Source organism: Parus major, chromosome 1A (genome assembly GCF_001522545.3).
Source record: "Parus major isolate Abel chromosome 1A, Parus_major1.1, whole genome shotgun sequence".
Taxonomy (NCBI): Eukaryota; Metazoa; Chordata; class Aves; order Passeriformes; family Paridae; genus Parus; species Parus major.
Window position 1 is genome coordinate 13,864,390 of NC_031773.1, and position 18,974 is coordinate 13,883,363.

At 39.1% G+C, this 18,974-nt stretch overlaps 1 protein-coding gene across 1 annotated transcript in view; it reads left to right on the plus strand.

The window, feature by feature from the left end:
* Positions 1 to 18,974, plus strand: part of ABCD2 (ATP binding cassette subfamily D member 2) — a 42,185-nt gene that overhangs the window by 10,692 nt on the left and 12,519 nt on the right. The window contains exons 5-7 of the mRNA XM_015627080.3: positions 2,434 to 2,528; positions 3,970 to 4,115; positions 18,010 to 18,155. Of these exons, the coding sequence (XP_015482566.1) occupies positions 2,434 to 2,528; positions 3,970 to 4,115; positions 18,010 to 18,155 (387 nt within the window). The remainder of the gene's footprint in view (positions 1 to 2,433; positions 2,529 to 3,969; positions 4,116 to 18,009; positions 18,156 to 18,974) is intronic.

Sequence of the window (18,974 nt, forward strand, 5' to 3'; positions counted from 1 at the left end):
TCTCTCTGCATCTTGCATCCAGCTTCTCTCTGAGGTACTCAAAGGCAGGTTTTTGCAATGGGTTTTTCCTTATTTTCCCAACATACCATTTCTGCTGCTGCCCTCTGTGATGTTGAAAAGCCTCATCCTTTTCCTTTAGCTTTTGAAAAGTTAAGACTCAGTAGAGTTATAGGCCCCAAAGGGTTCTTTGTGAAATAACTTCTTGCAGTGATTTCAACAGTGCTGTCCTCCAGCTCATATTTCTCAAAAGTCCTCTGACAAGGTTCATCATAACAAAGTGTGATGCAGTGTGGTGGATAGGTATGGAAATAGCTGATGTAATCTACAAGATCTTGGTAACACTTGGCTGATGTTAAAAGAAATAGCATTTTATAACTATTGCATTTTGTCATGTACATGAGAAAAAGTTTGTAGTTCCTGGAGCAATGAAGTAATTTGGGGGCTCTTTTTAGATGACTGTTTTAAACCAAAACCAAATACAGTTCAGATATGCAAGTGTGCTCTTCATGTTCCCTTTAGGTCTAGTATATCTAAACCCTACTCTTCTTTTCTCTGCAAGCTTTTCCCAAGTTTTCCTTCCACTACAGTCACTTTTCATCCAGACTGAATTCCTCCTAAAGCCATGGTGACTAGCATTTGCTGTTGTGTAGTTGTAGCTCTCAGAGGCAGCTAGCCAAGACCAAGCATTGTGCACAAGGATTTAAGAAGAATTTAGGCCAGATGAATCTAGGCCACAGGCTCCACACTTTTTATGACAAGTGCTATTGTAATACTGGTTTTCCTCCCTTCTTTTGGTCGCAATACTTCAGAAATCCCTGAGGAGTCTATTGCATGTGGATAAAAGTACATGTGGTCACATACTCATATGTGTCTGAATTACTAGAGGAGAAAAATCACAACATTCAGCTTCCCCAATGGCTCTTTGAACACATAATACTTATTTCCTTTTGAATCATCCATTATAAGTCTTTATAACTAAGCAATATCTATTTTGTGCTTTGCATTTACTGTTGTCAGTAAGAGTGTGAAAATATGAGAATGATAATAATATTTTACAGATAATAACATTGCCTTGTAGCATATTTAATAATTCATAATTAAAAAAATTAAATAGAATTTTGTATGTCTTGTACAAATACTGTCAAATTGCATTTCTGATTACACAAATATACTTTGAAAGCATGCTAAAGTTGCAATCAAATGCTGTGAAGTTAGGATTAGGAAATGAGAATTAAGTTTACTCAGCTCTTACTAGTTGACTATATTTTATCATTGATTTATTTTAACTACAATGTCCCCACTCTATCAAAGTAATTTCTTTTTAACAGAAAAATACTTTTTTCCTCATAATCTCATGCTGGTTTAAGTAAAACTTATTTTATGAAAAAAGAATGCTTGGACTGATTGGTATAAAAAATTCTGCCCAGCTTGTTACAGTTTGGCAAAGTTGAAAGCAACTGAACAAAAAGCCTCTAAATGAAAAATGTGACACTAAACTTAAGTGAAGGAAATGCTACCAGAGCCTTTTATAATTAACTAAATAACTAACTTGGTCTTTGTGACATTTTTCGTTATTCAGATTAGTTTAAATTCTAAGTAAGCAGCTTTCTAATACAAAGAGAAATATCTTTCCTTTGCATCTTGTTTATAAAGTTAATTTCTAATATTTTTCTAGGAATCCAGCTGTTGGTTTCTCTTAGACAGGACCATTAACAGGTGACTGAGAAGTTAGTTTCATTCTTCTACTGTTTCCAGGACAGTTAGTATTAAAGTCCTTGTATTACAGAATATCCAGATGTCCAACAGAGACTGTATATTTAATTTGCCAGAAATCCAAATGCCAGGTATATCTACCTGACTGAAATGTTATGTAAGTCTCTGCAAATACTTACAAGACATGTTTACAGTTTCTGTGGATGGAAAAGAGATGGAAGCAAGCCACTAAATGTTTTCTTCTTTGGTCTCATTACTGGAGGAGACTGAAAGGTGCTCTGATTTTCAGGGCTGGTAGTGACTCCTAATTAAATCCTCAAAAGAAACTTTACTGGTTTCTCTGTGGCTAAGGCTGTCCTTGAACTTTTTTACTGTTTGGTATTAAACAGCTATTTAAAACAGAAGGCCGAAAATACAAGTAGAATTTGAATGAACACGTCTTTATAGTGCGTCACATTTATGATGCATACTGTGCATTGTGTTCAGGATCAAATTTAGGTTTCATTGTGCATTCTTGGCTACTGTTGACAGTGTCTTTTGCACTAGCTAAGATTTATTATCCAGATTTTCCACTAGGGGAACCTGGAGCACATAAAAGAGCTGTTTCAAACACCAGTCCTTACTTGAAAATATACTCAGTTGTAGCACAGAGGCTGTCACAAGTGATTGCTTAATGGAGGGTTTCACAAACTCTAATTTTTGTTGTTTTTTTCTTTCTAGGGAAAGTAATTGATGTTGATCAAGGAATTATTTGTGAAAATGTTCCTATAATTACTCCGAATGGCGATGTGGTGGTTTCCAGACTAAACTTCAAAGTAAGATGATATGCAAGAATCTTCTGATTGTTGCCATCACATTAACATAAACAGCACAGAATTCATATACCTTATGTTAAGTACTTGGAGGAGCATATGGATAAAAGGGGAAGTCCAGAAAGGTAGGCATAGTAGCTCAATAGAGGCAGACATATGTAGTTTGTCCTGCTCAGAGAAAGAAAAGGGAGGATTTCTGTTGCTGTTGCCAGGTGAAAAACTGACCTGAGATTTTCAAAGGTGTGTATGGAGTATGCATCCATCTTTAGTAAATTTCAATCAAATTGGGATGCTTTACTCACAAAGGCTCCTTTAAAAGTCTGAGGCCACAGCAACAGTGAAAAAATCAAACCCATAGTTTTTCTTGATCACTCACAGAGTTTTCTTGAACACTCACAAAGAGCAGTGCTGACAAATAGCTGACAGCATAGTTCACAAGTCCAGTTGGGGAGATTTATTCAGTAGAAACTTGTGTTGTTTTTAAAAACCTGTTCCAGACACCTCTTGGTACTTGCTCACATTTTAATGAGTGACCTTTACTGAATTGCTCCCATACGTATCCTGATCTGATGTTCCAGTGCAGATGTTGTTCTTTTTTAAAAAGAGTTGAAGTTACCAGAAATAAATTTAACAGAAGATCTTTTAATTTAGCTAAAGCAGCATGTTCCTTTTCCTCTGAATTAGGAACTAGGAAGAAAGGGTCCTAGCTATGGCAAAACTTGCAACATCTTCAGTGTAGGAATTTCAGAATTGTAAAATTACAACCTCATGATCAAGCAGACATTTCTATTTTTTTATCTGTCTCAAGAGACAGAAACGAAGAAAATCCAGAGGTCAGTATATTTCTGTAAAACATAGATAATGGCATTGTGATTATGCATAAATACACACTCATATATCCACAGGGTAACAGTCAAGTGAGTAAAAAAACTCCTTGGCATCACAGCCAAGTTAACATAGGTTAACTTGTGGGAAATTAAGTGGGAAATGGCAATGTGAAATAAATTTTCCAAATCACACGATTGACCTTCCATATCTGCAGTTAATATCACAGATAGGTGTAATACTGCTTAAAACACTTTGAACCTAATCTGCATTGGACCAGTTGATTCTAACTGTGATGTATTTACACAGCAATATAATCGTATTACATATTACATTACGTGTATATAATAATACATTACTATAAATACTACTGTGTACTACTGTAAACATTAGTTTATAGAGATACTCAGATATAATAAAAATATTTTTGTGATCTCAGCCTACATATTTTATCTAATTCCACTGTTTCCAGAATAGTTGCATGAATACATGCAGCTAATCAATGAAATTGGTTGATAATTTTATATAAATGTTTATGTAACCCCTCTTAGGGGTCTTAGACTCTCTTGTGCCACATACACTGTGTAGTAACATCTTTGAACGTTCATCCCCTTTGCAGGTTGAGGAGGGGATGAATCTTTTAATCACTGGACCCAATGGCTGTGGGAAGAGTTCACTCTTCAGAATTTTAAGTGGTCTGTGGCCTGTGTATGAAGGAGTTCTCTATAAGCCCCCTCCACAACACATGTTTTATATACCACAAAGGTATGTGTCTTGCTGAAGGTGATGCTTCTTATCTGGTTACATGAATTTTGGCCCTTCTTCTCACATTTCTAATCTGTGATGTGTACATCCAAGTTAAAAGATGGTAAGCACAACCTCAGGTGTGTGAAGAGTGTTTATGGAAAGAGATCTTTTCTCACTGGTGATGCAACATCATTAATCACTGGAAAGGGCTCACACACACTTGTGTTGGAGCCTGTGTTTCTCAGATGGCTAAAGTCCTGGATAGTTGAGATCATGGGAGTGGACTAGAGTCTGAAAGAAATTTGAAATAGATCTAGTATATCTCAAATCTGATTTCTTTTAAAACCAAGGATTGAAACAAGGGAGAGTGGCTTAATTCTTAAGTGTCAAAGTAACCAAAACATAACTTGCACACTGCAAGACCACAATCCCATCCGACAGTAACTGCAAATTGCTTTTTTAATAATATGTGCTCATTTCACTAATGGCAGCTTGGCTTTGTTGTGCTTTCTTTGTCCTTTGACAAGCTGTTGGACTCTCAGTACATCCTGTTATGCAATTGGTTCTAGAATATCTCCTTAGAGACCTCTAACTATGTTGTTTTGCTAAAGCAAAGTCAAACACTGAGTCTTTGCTTCCTGTAGTTAATTTCTTCCCATGGGCAAAAGAAGTATTCATGATCACAGTTTTTAGCTTTGTTTAAAAAATAGAAGATATTAAAATGAATGGAATCTACTGAACTGATCAGTAAATTTTCCTTGCTGCAGGTGAAGGTAGCAAAGAACACTGCTTTATGATTTTTTCAAATATCTGTATAATTTATTCCTAGCCATTGTCATTTTTCTGATTCACTCAAGACTTTTATTCAGGAGTTTGGAGCAAAAAGCTTTATTAAATGTTTTTCAAAACATTATTTCAGAATACCCATTGTGCAGAACATTCTTAAAACTGGTTTACTCAGAACATAAGCTAATCTGAATCTTTTTCTTGAAGAAAATCTTGAGTTTCACCCACTTCTTCCTCTATGTGATCCCAGCCCCTGTTCAGATCAGCATATGTGGCTGGCTTGCTTACAGCTCTTTCCCTTCACTTAGGTTCCCTTTATTCTCTGAAAGCAAGCAGACTCACCTTGCATTCAGGTAGATTTGCCAAGGTACTGGTTGAGAGGATTGCATCCCATCTCTTGGGTTTTCATTTCCATAAATGTAGTTCTTTGTTAGCTGCTTCCCATAACTTTGCAGTGCTGGAAGAATTTGTCCAGCGAACCTCTTCTATGAAACATTTCAGAAAGTTTTAGTCATGATACACGCAATATCTTTGCAGCCCTCTATGACCAAAGCCTTGTAGGGATTGGCCTATGCAGTCCATCCTAGTAGGATCCCCAAGAGGAAGGGTCCTGCTGTGATGTCCTTGCTGCACCCAAGGGACACTGCCTTAGCTCAGCTCTGTGGCTCTTGGTGAGCTCTGTGATTCCCTTCCCAAGGGACAGAGCAGTGTCTGGGTAAATGGGGCAACAGTGAGTGACAGAGAGGGCTCTTCTGCAAAAGTGCTACACTTTGACTGTTGCTGAAGATTCTGAAGTCTACTCTGGTGGACAATTCAGCTGTGTCAGGGTGCATTTTGTACACTCAGAAATGTGGCCTGTCACTCATAAGTGTCTCATGTTTGGACAGGGACTGAGACTGAGTCTTGTAGGGATTTCTGGGGTAATGTGGCTGAAGGGGTTGATAAAAGACAAGTTTGTTCAGCTGGCCTTGAGGATCTCAAATTGCTTTTTTGCCCAATATATTTGTTCTTTGGGCATACAGAGTCTTTGATGAATATCTGAGATACTATGAATTACTTGAAGGGTATCAAGTTTTACCTTGAAATTTGTACATTTGGGAGAAGATTTGCAACAGATCTACTGGAGTTTTAGGGCTTTTTTGTGGATTGCCTTATGTGGTCCAGGTTTTTCTCTTTTTTTTTGCTTATAATCTACCTGTTAGTGTTTTAACAGTTCTTTTATTTGTGGACTAAAATAAATCACTCATTTACTTGGAGTTTTTGTCTGTCCCTGGCTCCAGTATGCATTTAGAATTTTTGTACTGGTTTGTAAACTGTCCTGAAATCCCGAAATTAAAGAGGTTTGTTTTGTCAGGTCTTGCTGGTGGAACCATTTTGATTATTAACCCTGTTCAAATTGCTGCTTTATCAGGATTACCTTCTGTTTGTTCGTTTTTGTTAGGCATAATTCTGTGAATTCTAGGCTGAAGAATAGATTGCCCTGCCTACATTTCATCATTTTTGTATTTCATCATAACTTAAGGGAAAATAGTTCCTGTCAATCTGGAAAATGTCTGGAGAAGGTTTCAGACTGCCAGGCTCTGGGACATGGTATGATAGGATCAACCTGGCATCAGCCTACCTCACTGTTTTGTTTGGTGGGTAGGTGAAACTGTGCTACAGCAGAAAGCTTTTGAATTGGTGATGTCCATTAGAGCAGCAGGTTAGGATGACATCCCTGTGTTTATGTATATACATATTACATCTCTGGTCTCAGTCATAGCAGATAGCTTTCCATTAGTGGACACAGTTACCATTGAAGCATCTGCATTCCTGTGGCTGAGTTTAATTCTGCATCAGCCCATTTTGAGTCAAGTGTGGGAAACCTCGTCTGCACACATGAATGGTGGAGAATACACTGACTACTGAGTAACAGAATACCCCACAGTAAATAGCAGCTCACTGAAAAGATTATTTTTTCTATTCTGTTTTTTAATATTCCAGCATAGTATTCCAGAAATGTGTGGGAAATAATGTGTCTTTTTCGAATTCAAAAGCTACATACAAAACTATGATTTATTAAAACATGAATTAGCTCATTGTACACTCCAAATTTCATCCACACTGCAGGCACTTTGCAGTTAGCACTACTTAGTGGTTTGTAGGCTTTAAAACAGCCTTGAGAATTCCTGTCTTTTTGGGGTTTTAGATTACTTACCATAATTATGCTGGTTTTTTTATCTTTTGCTGTGAATCATTGTGAGGGCTTTTTTATTCCCCTTATATAGGACCAGGCCTTGCAGAATTTATCTATAATCAATCACAGTTCTGGTGGATGCTGATGTTACAAACTGCCCTTTTGGGAACAGGGTGAGAACAGCCCAGGAATTTCAGAGGCTCTGCCACTGTCCCTGACAGGCCTGTCCAAGTGGGAAATGGGCAGAAGAGGGGGCAGGCAAAAGAGACAGAGGCTTGAAGAGCCTTTAAGCAGGCCAGCATCATTTGGTGCCTGAAGCAGCTTGTTTTTTCGGTGCTAGGAAGTGGTCACACCTCAACAAGTTGTCAGATCTCATTGGAGACTCAATAACTGGCAGAGTATATGTTCTTACCTCTTCTTCTACTTCTCTCTGTCCCTCGTTTGCAAAGTAAAATTCGTTTGTGTTAACCACCTCTTTACATTCTTCTTTGAATCAACTGGCCAAGAATGTAGCATGAATGAAAAGACAAACGCTTGTGGCACTCTAGTTGGTAAGGAATCACAGTTCAAATCAGAATCAAGAAATCATTTTAAATAATAAATAATTAACAAAAGTATGTTGTGGGTAACATGAATACTGATGCTGAAGATATACCACACACAGAATCACATGCATGAAATCACTAGGTTGGAAAAGACCTCTAAGATCATTGAGTCCAACTCATTCCATAACACCTCAACTAAACCATGGCACTGAGTGCCACATCCTGTCCTTTTTTAAACACATCCAGGGATGGTGACTCCCTCACCTCACTGGGGAGACCATTCCAGTACTTTACCACTCTCCCCATAAAAAACTTTTTCCTAATATCCAACTTATATTTCCCTTGGCATAGCTTGAGACTGTGTTCTCTCGTTCTGTCAGTTGCTGACTGGAGAAAGAGACCAACCTCCACCTGACTATGCCCATCTTTCAGGAAGTTGTACAGGGTGACACAAGATGTATCTGAAGCACTTCAGGAGTTAGCCTTTTCCTGCCTATCTGAAAGTAGCCTGTTGCTCCAGATTCCAGACTACTTGGGAGGAGACTCCATCTTCATGGAATTAGCTCTAGAATGCAATTCCTCCTAGCATTTACTCCAGCTTTTCTTGCTCTCCAACTAAGTCTCAACCTTTTCAATTGTAAGGAAAGAGATTCTGCACATGTTGGCTCTCATTTCCTTACTTAGATATAAAGGCCAGCACACCTACATACTTACAGGTTACCTTGACAACAGCACAGGAATATACCTCAGTATCTCTGCACTTTAAATTGCAGTAAAGCTCTAATTATCACTGGATTATTAATATAAATTTTTAATCATTTTCTGCCTGCTGTGTCATATTTTCTTACTTGCATGGAGAAATGTCTCATGCAGTCTCTGTTAGTTCTGTAACCTTTGATCATGACTCTCGAGTCTTCCTAGCACAACACATATCTAAAATGTCCATCAGCAGTTTCTCTGTCTTTCTTGAGGACTGATTCTCATAGAGCCTGGAGAAATGCAGTGTACTTCTTTCTCCTCATCCATTGTCACTGCTCTTCCTCTCCAGCTTGCTTTTACTGTAATTTATGTATTTTTGTGAGAGGTGTGTTTCTCCAGTAGCATGCATAGTTTCTTTGTTATTCTGTGTGCCATTCTAGTAGAAGACTTACCCAATTTCTCAGCAGTTACAGCAGTGGTCCAATTCTGTATTCTCTCTCTCTTGCTATTGCTCATTCAAATAAATCTCTAACATTTATTTCGTTCAACACCAGGGTTATCAAATGCTTAAAGGGAGGCAACCAAAGATAAACTAGTATTAAATGTTGTTTGTTCTTTGTCATTTAAAATTTATATACCTATATATTTGTACCTTCTTAATAATTCTAGGACAGTATGGAATAGAACATTTTAAAGATTTATCTGGGGCCTCCTAAGCTGTTTGGTTTTGCATACATCTGCTCTATTTCTGGTATTTTATTTGGGGGTTCATTTAAAAGTCTTTTCCTGTCTGGCATTTTTCCTTCTGTATTCTAAAAATATCCTTGGATACAAAACAAAATTACATCAGCCACAGAGATATTTTTCCTCTCATTAGCTCTATTGAGTAATCCAAATGCCTGATGTGCTTTGCCTCAGGTAGTCCAAGGATATTCATCATGTGGATGAATGAAGCAAGAATGCTTCAGTTCTAAGTGATAAAAATAATAAATAATAATAAATAATAATAATGTTATTATTTATTGTTATGTATAATTTATTCTTATATAATAAATAATAATAATAAAAGAAATGTAAATTTTACATTATAAGCACATGAAAATTCGAAGATTATAGTACAACTCAAATGTTGTTTTAAGCATGAAGTAGTTAGTAGTGACCACTCTCATCCTGAAACAGTTCTTGAGTATGTAAACAATTTAATCTTGCAAAATTGCTGTGGTTCACTTTCAGATACCCTATATGACACATGGGAGTTTGTGCAAATAGAGTATGTATCTATATTGTCCTTCTGTATAAGACTACTTTCTTGTTAATGTGTGGTCTGCTGGAGAAGTAGCCTGAATGAAGTGCTGTGCAAATATGCCTATACGAGTTCTGTTGCCTCCTCTTGTTTAGATTGGCTCAGATGTCTCTGTCCTATGTTGTATTTTGCACATCCTAGTTTGTTGTCAGCTAATCCTGCTCTGTCTTTAACTATGATCTTTTCAGTTGAGTCAGGTGGAGTTAAGCTGTACTCTGCACACACCAATACTGCACCAGCGATTCTCATTGCCCTTCAGCATTTTGCTGATAGTGCATCACCATATTGACTTGTTCCTTTGATACTCTGCCATCAGTTCATGTCATGCTGTACAGATATCTGCTCCCTGGCATGCTGGATCTGTCTGTTGGACTTGCTGTTATCAAGTTCATGATGCTCTTTTTCAATGTGTTTATTTCCAAAGTTCACCACTTATCTGACAGATGAGAAAAAGGTCTTTGGTAGACAAGCATTAACAAAAAACATAACACAACACACTTCATACTGTGTGCAATAGTTTGCACTATTTTGATATAGATATGCTTTAAAGATTGCCTGCTACTTTGTGTCTTATTTTTCCTCTTTTGAGATTAATCAGTTCCAGACAGCTTACCTCAATTCTGCTGGTTGGTAGAAACTGGCCTAGCATCTGAGAGGGCTGTCAGGCTCTCCCCTTAGTCAGGGCACAGCTTCTTCCATTTCATCTTTTTGGCATTCCTATAGAAATGCTTGCACTTATCCTTCCTGACTGAGGAAAGTTCCATCTTGCCTCATGTAGAACAGAAAAGTTCTTGTCTTGCTGCTCTGTAGGTTGGCTGAAGCTTTGTTTGCTGGGATCTCTGCGAAACCTCTCCATTTCCACTGAAGGCTCACTCAGAGGTGTAAACTTTGAATGTGTATTATTAGGCCTATGTGCTGACTGCTCACAAGTAATGGCAGTACTTATTGGTAGGACACTGTGCTCAAAATTCACCAAGACTGGGAATGGGATTAGCTGCTACTCCTCCTCAAGCCATGCCAGGTGTCTTCTCTACTGCCCAGACACAAGACTCAGCTGATTAAAGCACAGTTTAGAGGTATTTTCTGTTATTAAGGAAAGTGTTGCATAAATTCCAGACTGAAATGTATAGTCAACTTGCTGCACTGGGGTTTACCTTAAGTTTAAAGTGTAACTGCATAAATCCATCATTTAAGGGCTACTGCTAAACTGATGTTTGTGAAAGATTTCAGCATTCTCCAGTGTTGTGGTCCCTTAGTGTCTTCAGACTGGGGCATGTGTGTGGAGGAAGCTGTGGCTATGGGAGAGGACCAGATATGGGTGAGGAATTGAGACGTGTTGATACATACTCAAGTTATACTCCAGTCATCTTTGTAAGTCCCAGACTGCTTATGAAACTTCATTTAAAAGCTAGGAAAAATAAGATTTGAACTTTTTTTAGGTACATAGCCAGGTTAAGCTTGACAAACATTTTATAATTATAAAGACATTAATAGGTTGCAAGAGCTGAATACATGGCTGGTGTTTATAGGCTCTATCCTGCAAAACAATGACAATCTGTTTTATCTGTGTTAGGTTCATTTTGCTGATACAGGCAGCTCAAGGAATCATAGCATGCCTTGGGTTAAAAGGGACTTTTAAGACCATCCAGTTCCAACCCCCTGCCATGTGCAGGGATACCTTCCACTAACCAGATTGCACAGAGGCCTGTCCAGCCTGGCCTTGAACATTTAGAGGAATGGGGTATCCATAACTTCTTTTGCCTTTAAAATTTAGTTTTGATACAGTGCCAGGGGAACAAATTCACCTAGAGGTTAACTGAGAACTCTGTGTAGCTTAGCAGTGGTACAGACAAAGTTGCATGTTAGGGAGTAATCTGGTGTTTGCATTTACATGACCTAGTTTCTTCACTAAGCTCCCATTACTCCGTCCAACTTGAGCAGTTATGTCCAGCTTAATGCACCTGTCCTGCAACTGTGCAACAAAGGATCTTTGACAGATGAACAGAATGGCAACTGTTTACTATTTCTATAATATTTTACCTAGGAGCATCATAAAGTATGGTTCAAATGCCTTATACATATCAAGTAATGAGAAACAATTTGGTTACATAACAACAAGAAGCACTGGGAAACATAAATTACAAAATCTGCCTGTCATAAAAAGCTTGATATGGAAAGACTTAAAGGATGCTGGCTTTTGTAAGGGAACAACAGCTGAAAGCTCTAACAACTGGTATCAGCTTCCCTGGGAATAAGTCTTTTCTCCTCCTTCCTACTACAGTTTTCAATCAGAAACTCTGTTATGATGCCCTATGCTTTTAGAAATCCAGGTAGTAGACATAGCCAACCTTCTTGAAGAGACTGTAGTAGTTTTTCCCTTGCCCTTTAGGCTTTGCCATTTGCCTGCCCCCATGTCCTGGGCTCCAGAACTCCAGAACTGTGTCCTAGCTCTAAGGTAATTCAGCCTTCTCCCAGCTTCTCCATGGTTTGCTCAGTCTGACACATTTTTTAGGTTCTAGTTCTGTGTTTGACTGCCTCCAGGCTAAACCATGTTTGCTCAATACCATATTCAAATGGCTTTTGAGTATCTCCAAGCATGGAGACTCCCCAGCTTCTCCGGAAACTTGCTTCAGTGCTGGATCACCCTCACAGTGAAAAATTGTTTCCAGATGCTCATATGGCATCTCCTGTTTCAGTTTGTGCCCATTAGCTCTGATCTTGTCACTTGACACCAGTGAGAAGAGCCCAGCTCTGTCCTCTTTGCACCCTCCCTTCAGGTATTTATATAAGTTGATAAGATCCCCTTGAGACTTTTCCAGGCTAAACACCCCCAGGTCTCTTTCCTCCTAGGAGAGATGCTCCAGTCCCTTCACCAGTTTTGTGGTACTTGAATCCTATCAGATGCCAGGAGCCCAGCATATTGCAGCGTCAGACAGACCTCTAGTCACAGCATAGCGTATGCTACGCCTGGGCCCATCTGGGCCCAACCAAGCTAAGGTTCCTTGGCACAATGGTTTTGAGCACTCTGGTAGCATTTTCTTAGGAGTAAACAATGCCATTTGTCACTTCCACTGTCAGACCAAAGAATGTTACCATGAGAACATACTGTTTCACTTCAAGATAAAGACAAGGACAAGCTGGCAGTGTAATTGCTGGTGCCAAGTGGGAGCTGCTTGCAGGCTCCTCAGTGAAGATTAGCTGACAAAGTTTATCCTGCACCCAGGAGATAAGTGCAGTGCAGCACAGGCCTGAAGGCCAAGCCCTATGTGCAGCACAGGCCAACACTGTATAGCACAGGCCCATGGCCATGGTTGGCAGCTGTTCCACAGATCACAAACTCCATAATGCATAACAGTCTTGCAGCTGGGGTCACTGCCGCTGCTTGCTTTATGTCCTAGGACCAGCTCACTAGATGACACCACTGACTACAGAGAGGGCCAGGGGTAACTAACTCAGACTTACATGAATAATTTCTAGGTGAGATGAGTCTCTTCTGCTGACAATGCAGAATAATCCTCACAACACTGGGTTTTTGCTTCATCGTTCTTTATCCATTACTTATGTCATGGTCTGATGGGAGAATGTTGCAGGTGGGATTTTTTCTTTAGTTCATCATGTGTGAACGTACCTTGCTTAGATGAGAGTGTGGCTTTCCCAAGAGGGAAGACTTTTCCAGGCTTAGTTATTTGCCTAACATCTTGCATTAATTATACCCTATCAATCTCAGTTTCTTCTTATTACTACAGCTCCCTTGAAGAGCCACATCATGTACCAATAATGCTTAATAAATGTCTGTAATAATATTCCGTGTATCCATATACGTGGTGTGTGTCTATTCTGTCATGTTCTGTCCTGTGTGAAGCAGTGTTTCACAGCAGATAGCAGAAGGAAGTCAAAGCAGTGTGTATGGCTTCTCGCTTGTTGGCAGGTGTTTCACTGCAGAAACTCTCACTATTGCTCTATGAATACTTGCGTATTCATATCACAGTGCATGGAAAAGTTACACTATGGACAACTAAGCACTGTAGAAACCCTGAGGAAAACCAGCCTTTGCTCTAGAGGCTTTGCTGTCTACACTTCCTCCTCCCTCTGAAATAAGGTGTCACTTCTCATCTACAAAACTGAATAATTTGGGATCATTCTAGAAGAGGGAAACTGCCTTGCTCAATTTGTTACACTGCTGTGATAAAACTCAGAAACACCTCCCAGGCTGGACTATGCCTGGTGGGACTGACAGTCTAGAACCTTGTCCAGAACAGCTCTTTGTTCTTTCTTCAACTCATTGATCTTAATGCTCATCCATCCAAATAATCCTTTTATCATCAGTACTGCCAGAGGTAGTTTAAGAAAAGGAGAGTATTTTCTTTACATTTGATTGATTCATTGCAAGTGGTATAATTATTTCAGAATGCATTAGCTGTTAAAATTTTGTAGAAATTGTTTGGGGTTTTATTTTAATTATACATGTGTTTTTGTGTGTTCTGTGTCTGTCACAAGATACAAACAGGCTGAACTGAATAATTATGTGAATTGCTCACCTTAAACATTTTGGCCATCTGACCAGTTCTAGTAATATTCTGTCTATGATCTTGGTAATAGTGAAAAATCATGAGATAAGATGATAGCTAAATATGAATAGCAATTTAAAGGCTTCTTTTACTTTTCTGGTTATTATTTGCTCCTAGATTGTTTATTTGTAGAAATGTGCACAGGTTTTGGAGGGGGGAGAAAAAAAAAAGGGAAAAAAAGAGCCACAGAGTGGTTTTTTTTTTTCAGCCTTTGATACCAGGTTCTAATTATATACTTTTAGAATTCAGCCTTTCATACTGTGCATTTCATTTCCTGTTAACTATATTCCTTGGTACTACGGTCTTCAGCATTCTGGTAGGCTTTTCCACTAGGTAACTGATCTATCTGAAATATTTAGAGGATGTTTGTGGCCAGTTATGAGTGGAGAGCAAAGTTCAGTGTAAGGTAGTTTAAAGACAGATCAATTATTTATATATTTAGAACAGTTACTGAAACTTTAGCTGGCCCTAAAATCCCTTGAACTAGACAGAGTGTGATAAACAAATAGCCTGTTGTGTTTTTTTAAATGTTGATAAATATTATTTATTATTTTTTAACTCTTTGGTGATAGCACATTCTGTTTGAGAGCAGTGGATACAACTCTACTTAAAAAGAACTTAATTCATTCAAGACATTTTATTTTCTCAAATTTGTAGTAGTGGTGCCATCGTTTTTGACTGTTTATTTTATTAATGTCATTGAAGAATTATTCAGAATTCAGTTACTTTGATTCATGGAGGCTGTTGTTTCTTGTTGATCACTGTTGATCAAGATTTGCTGTTAGTGAAAACTGGAATTTTTACTATGAATTTAAACCAGGAACATTGCAATAGCTGGAGTTTTTCTGAGGTGATTCCAGACAAAGTGTAGCAGCTCATAAAATTATGATATTGGCAAGCAAGATGATAGAAAATTCAAATATGGAGAGTATCCCCTAGATAGTCAGGCAGAGATCTTGAGCTTTTGGAAAATGGTCCAAAATATCTATGTAGTAGGTAAAGGGAGCCACCTAGAGTTAACCTATAGGAATCTCTACATATAAGTATATGTGTGATCTTCTGCCACTTACTGCAGCTTAGGTGCCAAACTGAGATCTAAATGTTAAACCCATTTCTCTCTCCTGAGAGCACGCACCTAAATAAGATTAGATCCCCCTTTAAATGTTTTACAATGCTAGTAAAGAGTTAGGATAGTTACTGGATTTTATCTTGGGGAGCATTGGGGAATAAAAAGATTGGTACTAAAGTCTCCCTCCTTCCATTTGAGGACACTGACTGGTATAGTATGTAATTAGGCTCTTTCCACTTTGGAAACTCTCTCTTTGGACCCATTGTTCCTGCCTCTTAAAAGTAGTTTTCTTATAAGCCATTCTTGTTTCTGCTAGTTAATTAGTAATTGATGGGGTTTGTTACTCCAAGCTGGGCTTTTCTGTAATTTTTACAAACTAGGTGGGAAGAGGCATGCTTGGTATTACTGGTGTGTTTAGCTGGGAGGCCAGAAGGAAAACCCAGCTGTGCCAGGAAGCAGTGCTGGTGACTCAGTAAACAGCATGGCACCAAGTGTCCTGGCACAGTGTGTTTGAGTACTGCTTTCCCTGTTTTGCTATAGGTTAAATCTCATGGCTGCTAGTCATTGCAGGATCATACTTCACAAGAGTAAGGGATTAAACCCCAGACAAATTATACGATAGACAACTGTCCTCCTTACCCTTACCTGCAGCTTCACCTAAATTACACAGTCTTACCCGCTGACTTAAACCTTTCTGAACACAGGTGGAGTTGCTCTTCTGTCCCAGAGGTGGCAGCAGTTTGGAGCAAGTGAAGTGATTTCTATACATGCAAGAAATCAAGCCCTTTGGGATTTTAGATGGAGAGCATTGTGGATATGTAATAACTCATTACTTCATAAAGTTACTTAATGTTTAGAGTTGAGATTTTGCAATATCACAATTAATGTAAGTGGTTCACTGCACTTGGTGCTAGTGTTCATGCAACAGCCTAAAGCAGTACTATTGCCACAATAAGCAGAGAGCAGAACAGTGAGCAAAGAGGAGCAAGCAGTACTTGCATTTGACTTGTGGTTCTGGTTTTGCTCCATCTGGGTGCTTGCCACAACAGAGATGACCAAATATTTGCAGAGAGTTCAAATCCTCTGCCCTTCCCATCCTCACCCAGTTGGTGGTGAAAGTAGTTTAACCACAGGCGGGTACAGACAGTTCACCGTGGATGTTTGCAGCACTAAAACCAATGCAACTGATGCCATCTTGCATGTGAATTTTAGTTTCTATGGCAGCTTTAGTTCTGTAATTCTTCATTTGTTGCACTGTGAATTCCTTCACATTACTCTGTGGTGTATTTTAGGGACTCTCAGAATACCAGTGTATTAATCCACCCTTCTGCAGACACCTCCAAGGGAAGGAGAGAAATCTGCTTAGGTATCACACATCTCTGCCAGGCAAAGCCTCTGCATGACTGAGACCTTCCCACCACCCAGGTTCAGAGCTTTTTAGGGAAGAAAACTTTTTAACACACTGTGAAGCTGTTGGAAGCAGTTCTTGGTGGCAAGAGCAAGCTGCCTGGAAGCCTTCTCATTGCTGGCCCACTTTTGACTGCTCCTCCCTATCATCATCCCCTGGCACTACAGCTTTAATAAGACTGGTATTGTTTTAGCAGATGAACCCAGAGGGAGTTGTGGAACACTTGGCACAGAAAGCAGGACAGAGTCTGGAGCCTGACTGTTCTTTGGTTCTGACTTTCCCTTACAAACTCAAACTCCCACAGACTGTCCCTGTGGTGTTTCCAGTTTCCAAGAGCTATCAGCAGCTTTGAGACAGAATGGATATTTGTTCTTGACAAGAAATGCTTTGACCAGTGATGGAAATGGTCAAGTAGATGTGTCTTAGGTTGCCTTTGCTGTCTTACCCTGAATGGCCTGATATATTTAGAGAGCTGTGAAACTATTCTTTCAGTTTTCTTTGTTTTGGGACTAGGAGGATTTTTGAGTCCTGGGCTGTACCAGAGGCTGGGCACAGCTCATGACATTGTGACAATTGGCCATAGCCATTCCCCGACCATGACTGGGGACTCTGGTTTCAAATTGGATAGAGCTTGTCTATTAAGACATGGTATTACATGGTCTGGAATTATAGTGACTAAGAAGCTGCTTCACATACAGCACAGCCTTGTACTTGGCAAAGGGAGGCTGGTGCTGGGAGGTTTAAGGTGACCAACCCCTTCAATGTGTGCTACTTTGCAATTCAGAGGCAGTGCAATTCAGAGGCTTCAGCTTCTGAAGCCAGCTAAGTTATGCCCAGTCTGAATTCTGTACTCCAGAAAAGTAGGGAAAGAAGGTTTTCAGTGCAAAGAAGGTTTTCAGTGCTCTCCTGTCTGACTTGTGTGTCTCCTGCTACACCGTGGAATTCTTTACCAGTTTGAGCTGCAATGTTTTTGTTACAACTTGATTTTAACCTGTGTGTGTTTAAATCAATTTCTAAATCTCTTAAGAATACCAAACTTTGAATAGAGGATAGCTCTGCTAGGTCCAAGTGAAGGCATTCAAAATGGGCTATGAAGTGAATATTTATTCTGCCTAATATGTCATTGTGTTTCCATGCTAACACTACCCTTTTTGTTACCATGTAATCAACTGTTACAGAAACAATACATTGTCCCTAAGGTAAGTTTAGAAAAATGTTCACCCACAACGTAGCCACTGGATAAATCCAGTTTTAACAACATAGTGTTTAAAGCCTTACACTGTGTTCACAGAGCATCAGCAAGATGTTCTTACTTGAAGCCATCCTCAGATTACCGGTTTCCCTGTATTGTTCCTCAGGCCCTACATGTCCATTGGAACACTACGAGATCAAGTCATCTATCCAGACTCAGTGGAAGACATGCATGAGAAGGGCTACCAAGATCAAGATCTAGAGTCTATTCTGCATATGGTTCATCTGTACCACATAGTTCAAAGAGAAGGAGGTAAACTGCATATTTTTATTAAAAACTTGACAAAATCTGTCACTTGTATGTGTGTCTTAGTGTGACTGACCTTTACTGACTGAATTGGCAAAACTAGATTCAGACCTTTATGATTGTGGGAGCTCTACAGACACATGTTGTTCCTGATGCTAGCAGAGGGGGAAGAGCTGAGTGCTCCTCCCCTCTGCAATAAATCCATGCCCAAGCTGAACATCCTCACTATCATGTGATGGCCTGTCTTTTCCTGGTATTGTGGGATCACTTACCCTCCTTGATTTTCATAAAAGCTGTAACGTGTCTTAAAACATTGTAATGTCACTGACTATATCAACTTGCAAGCAGATCTGCTTTCACCTCCCTAGTTTGTGGGATCAGCAGGACTGTGTGCCATGAGAAGGTGTCTGAGACCACCCCACCAGAGCGAACAAGTTAAAAACAACCAAGCAATGCTGGCTGACAGTAGAATGTTGCCATCTACTGCCTGCTGTTGCTGTGTGTTCTCAGCATTGTTTGTTCTCAGAGTTAGTGAGAGTGTATATGTATATATGTGTGTGTGTGTATATATATATATATATATATATATATACACAATGTCACTATAAGTGTCAAGATGCTAAAGGTTTCTTTTGTATCTAAGGAACTGGAGCATTTAATGTTTTTTTTTCCTTCAAGCACAGCAATAATTCTTACCCTTTTGTTCCTATCAGATACTAATCTCTAGTTTCAATTTCTTCCCCATCATTATGCTTTTAAAACAGACATAGAACAAAGTTAGTAACATTAGAGAGAAGAAAAAGGATCTTCAGACTCCTTTAAGGG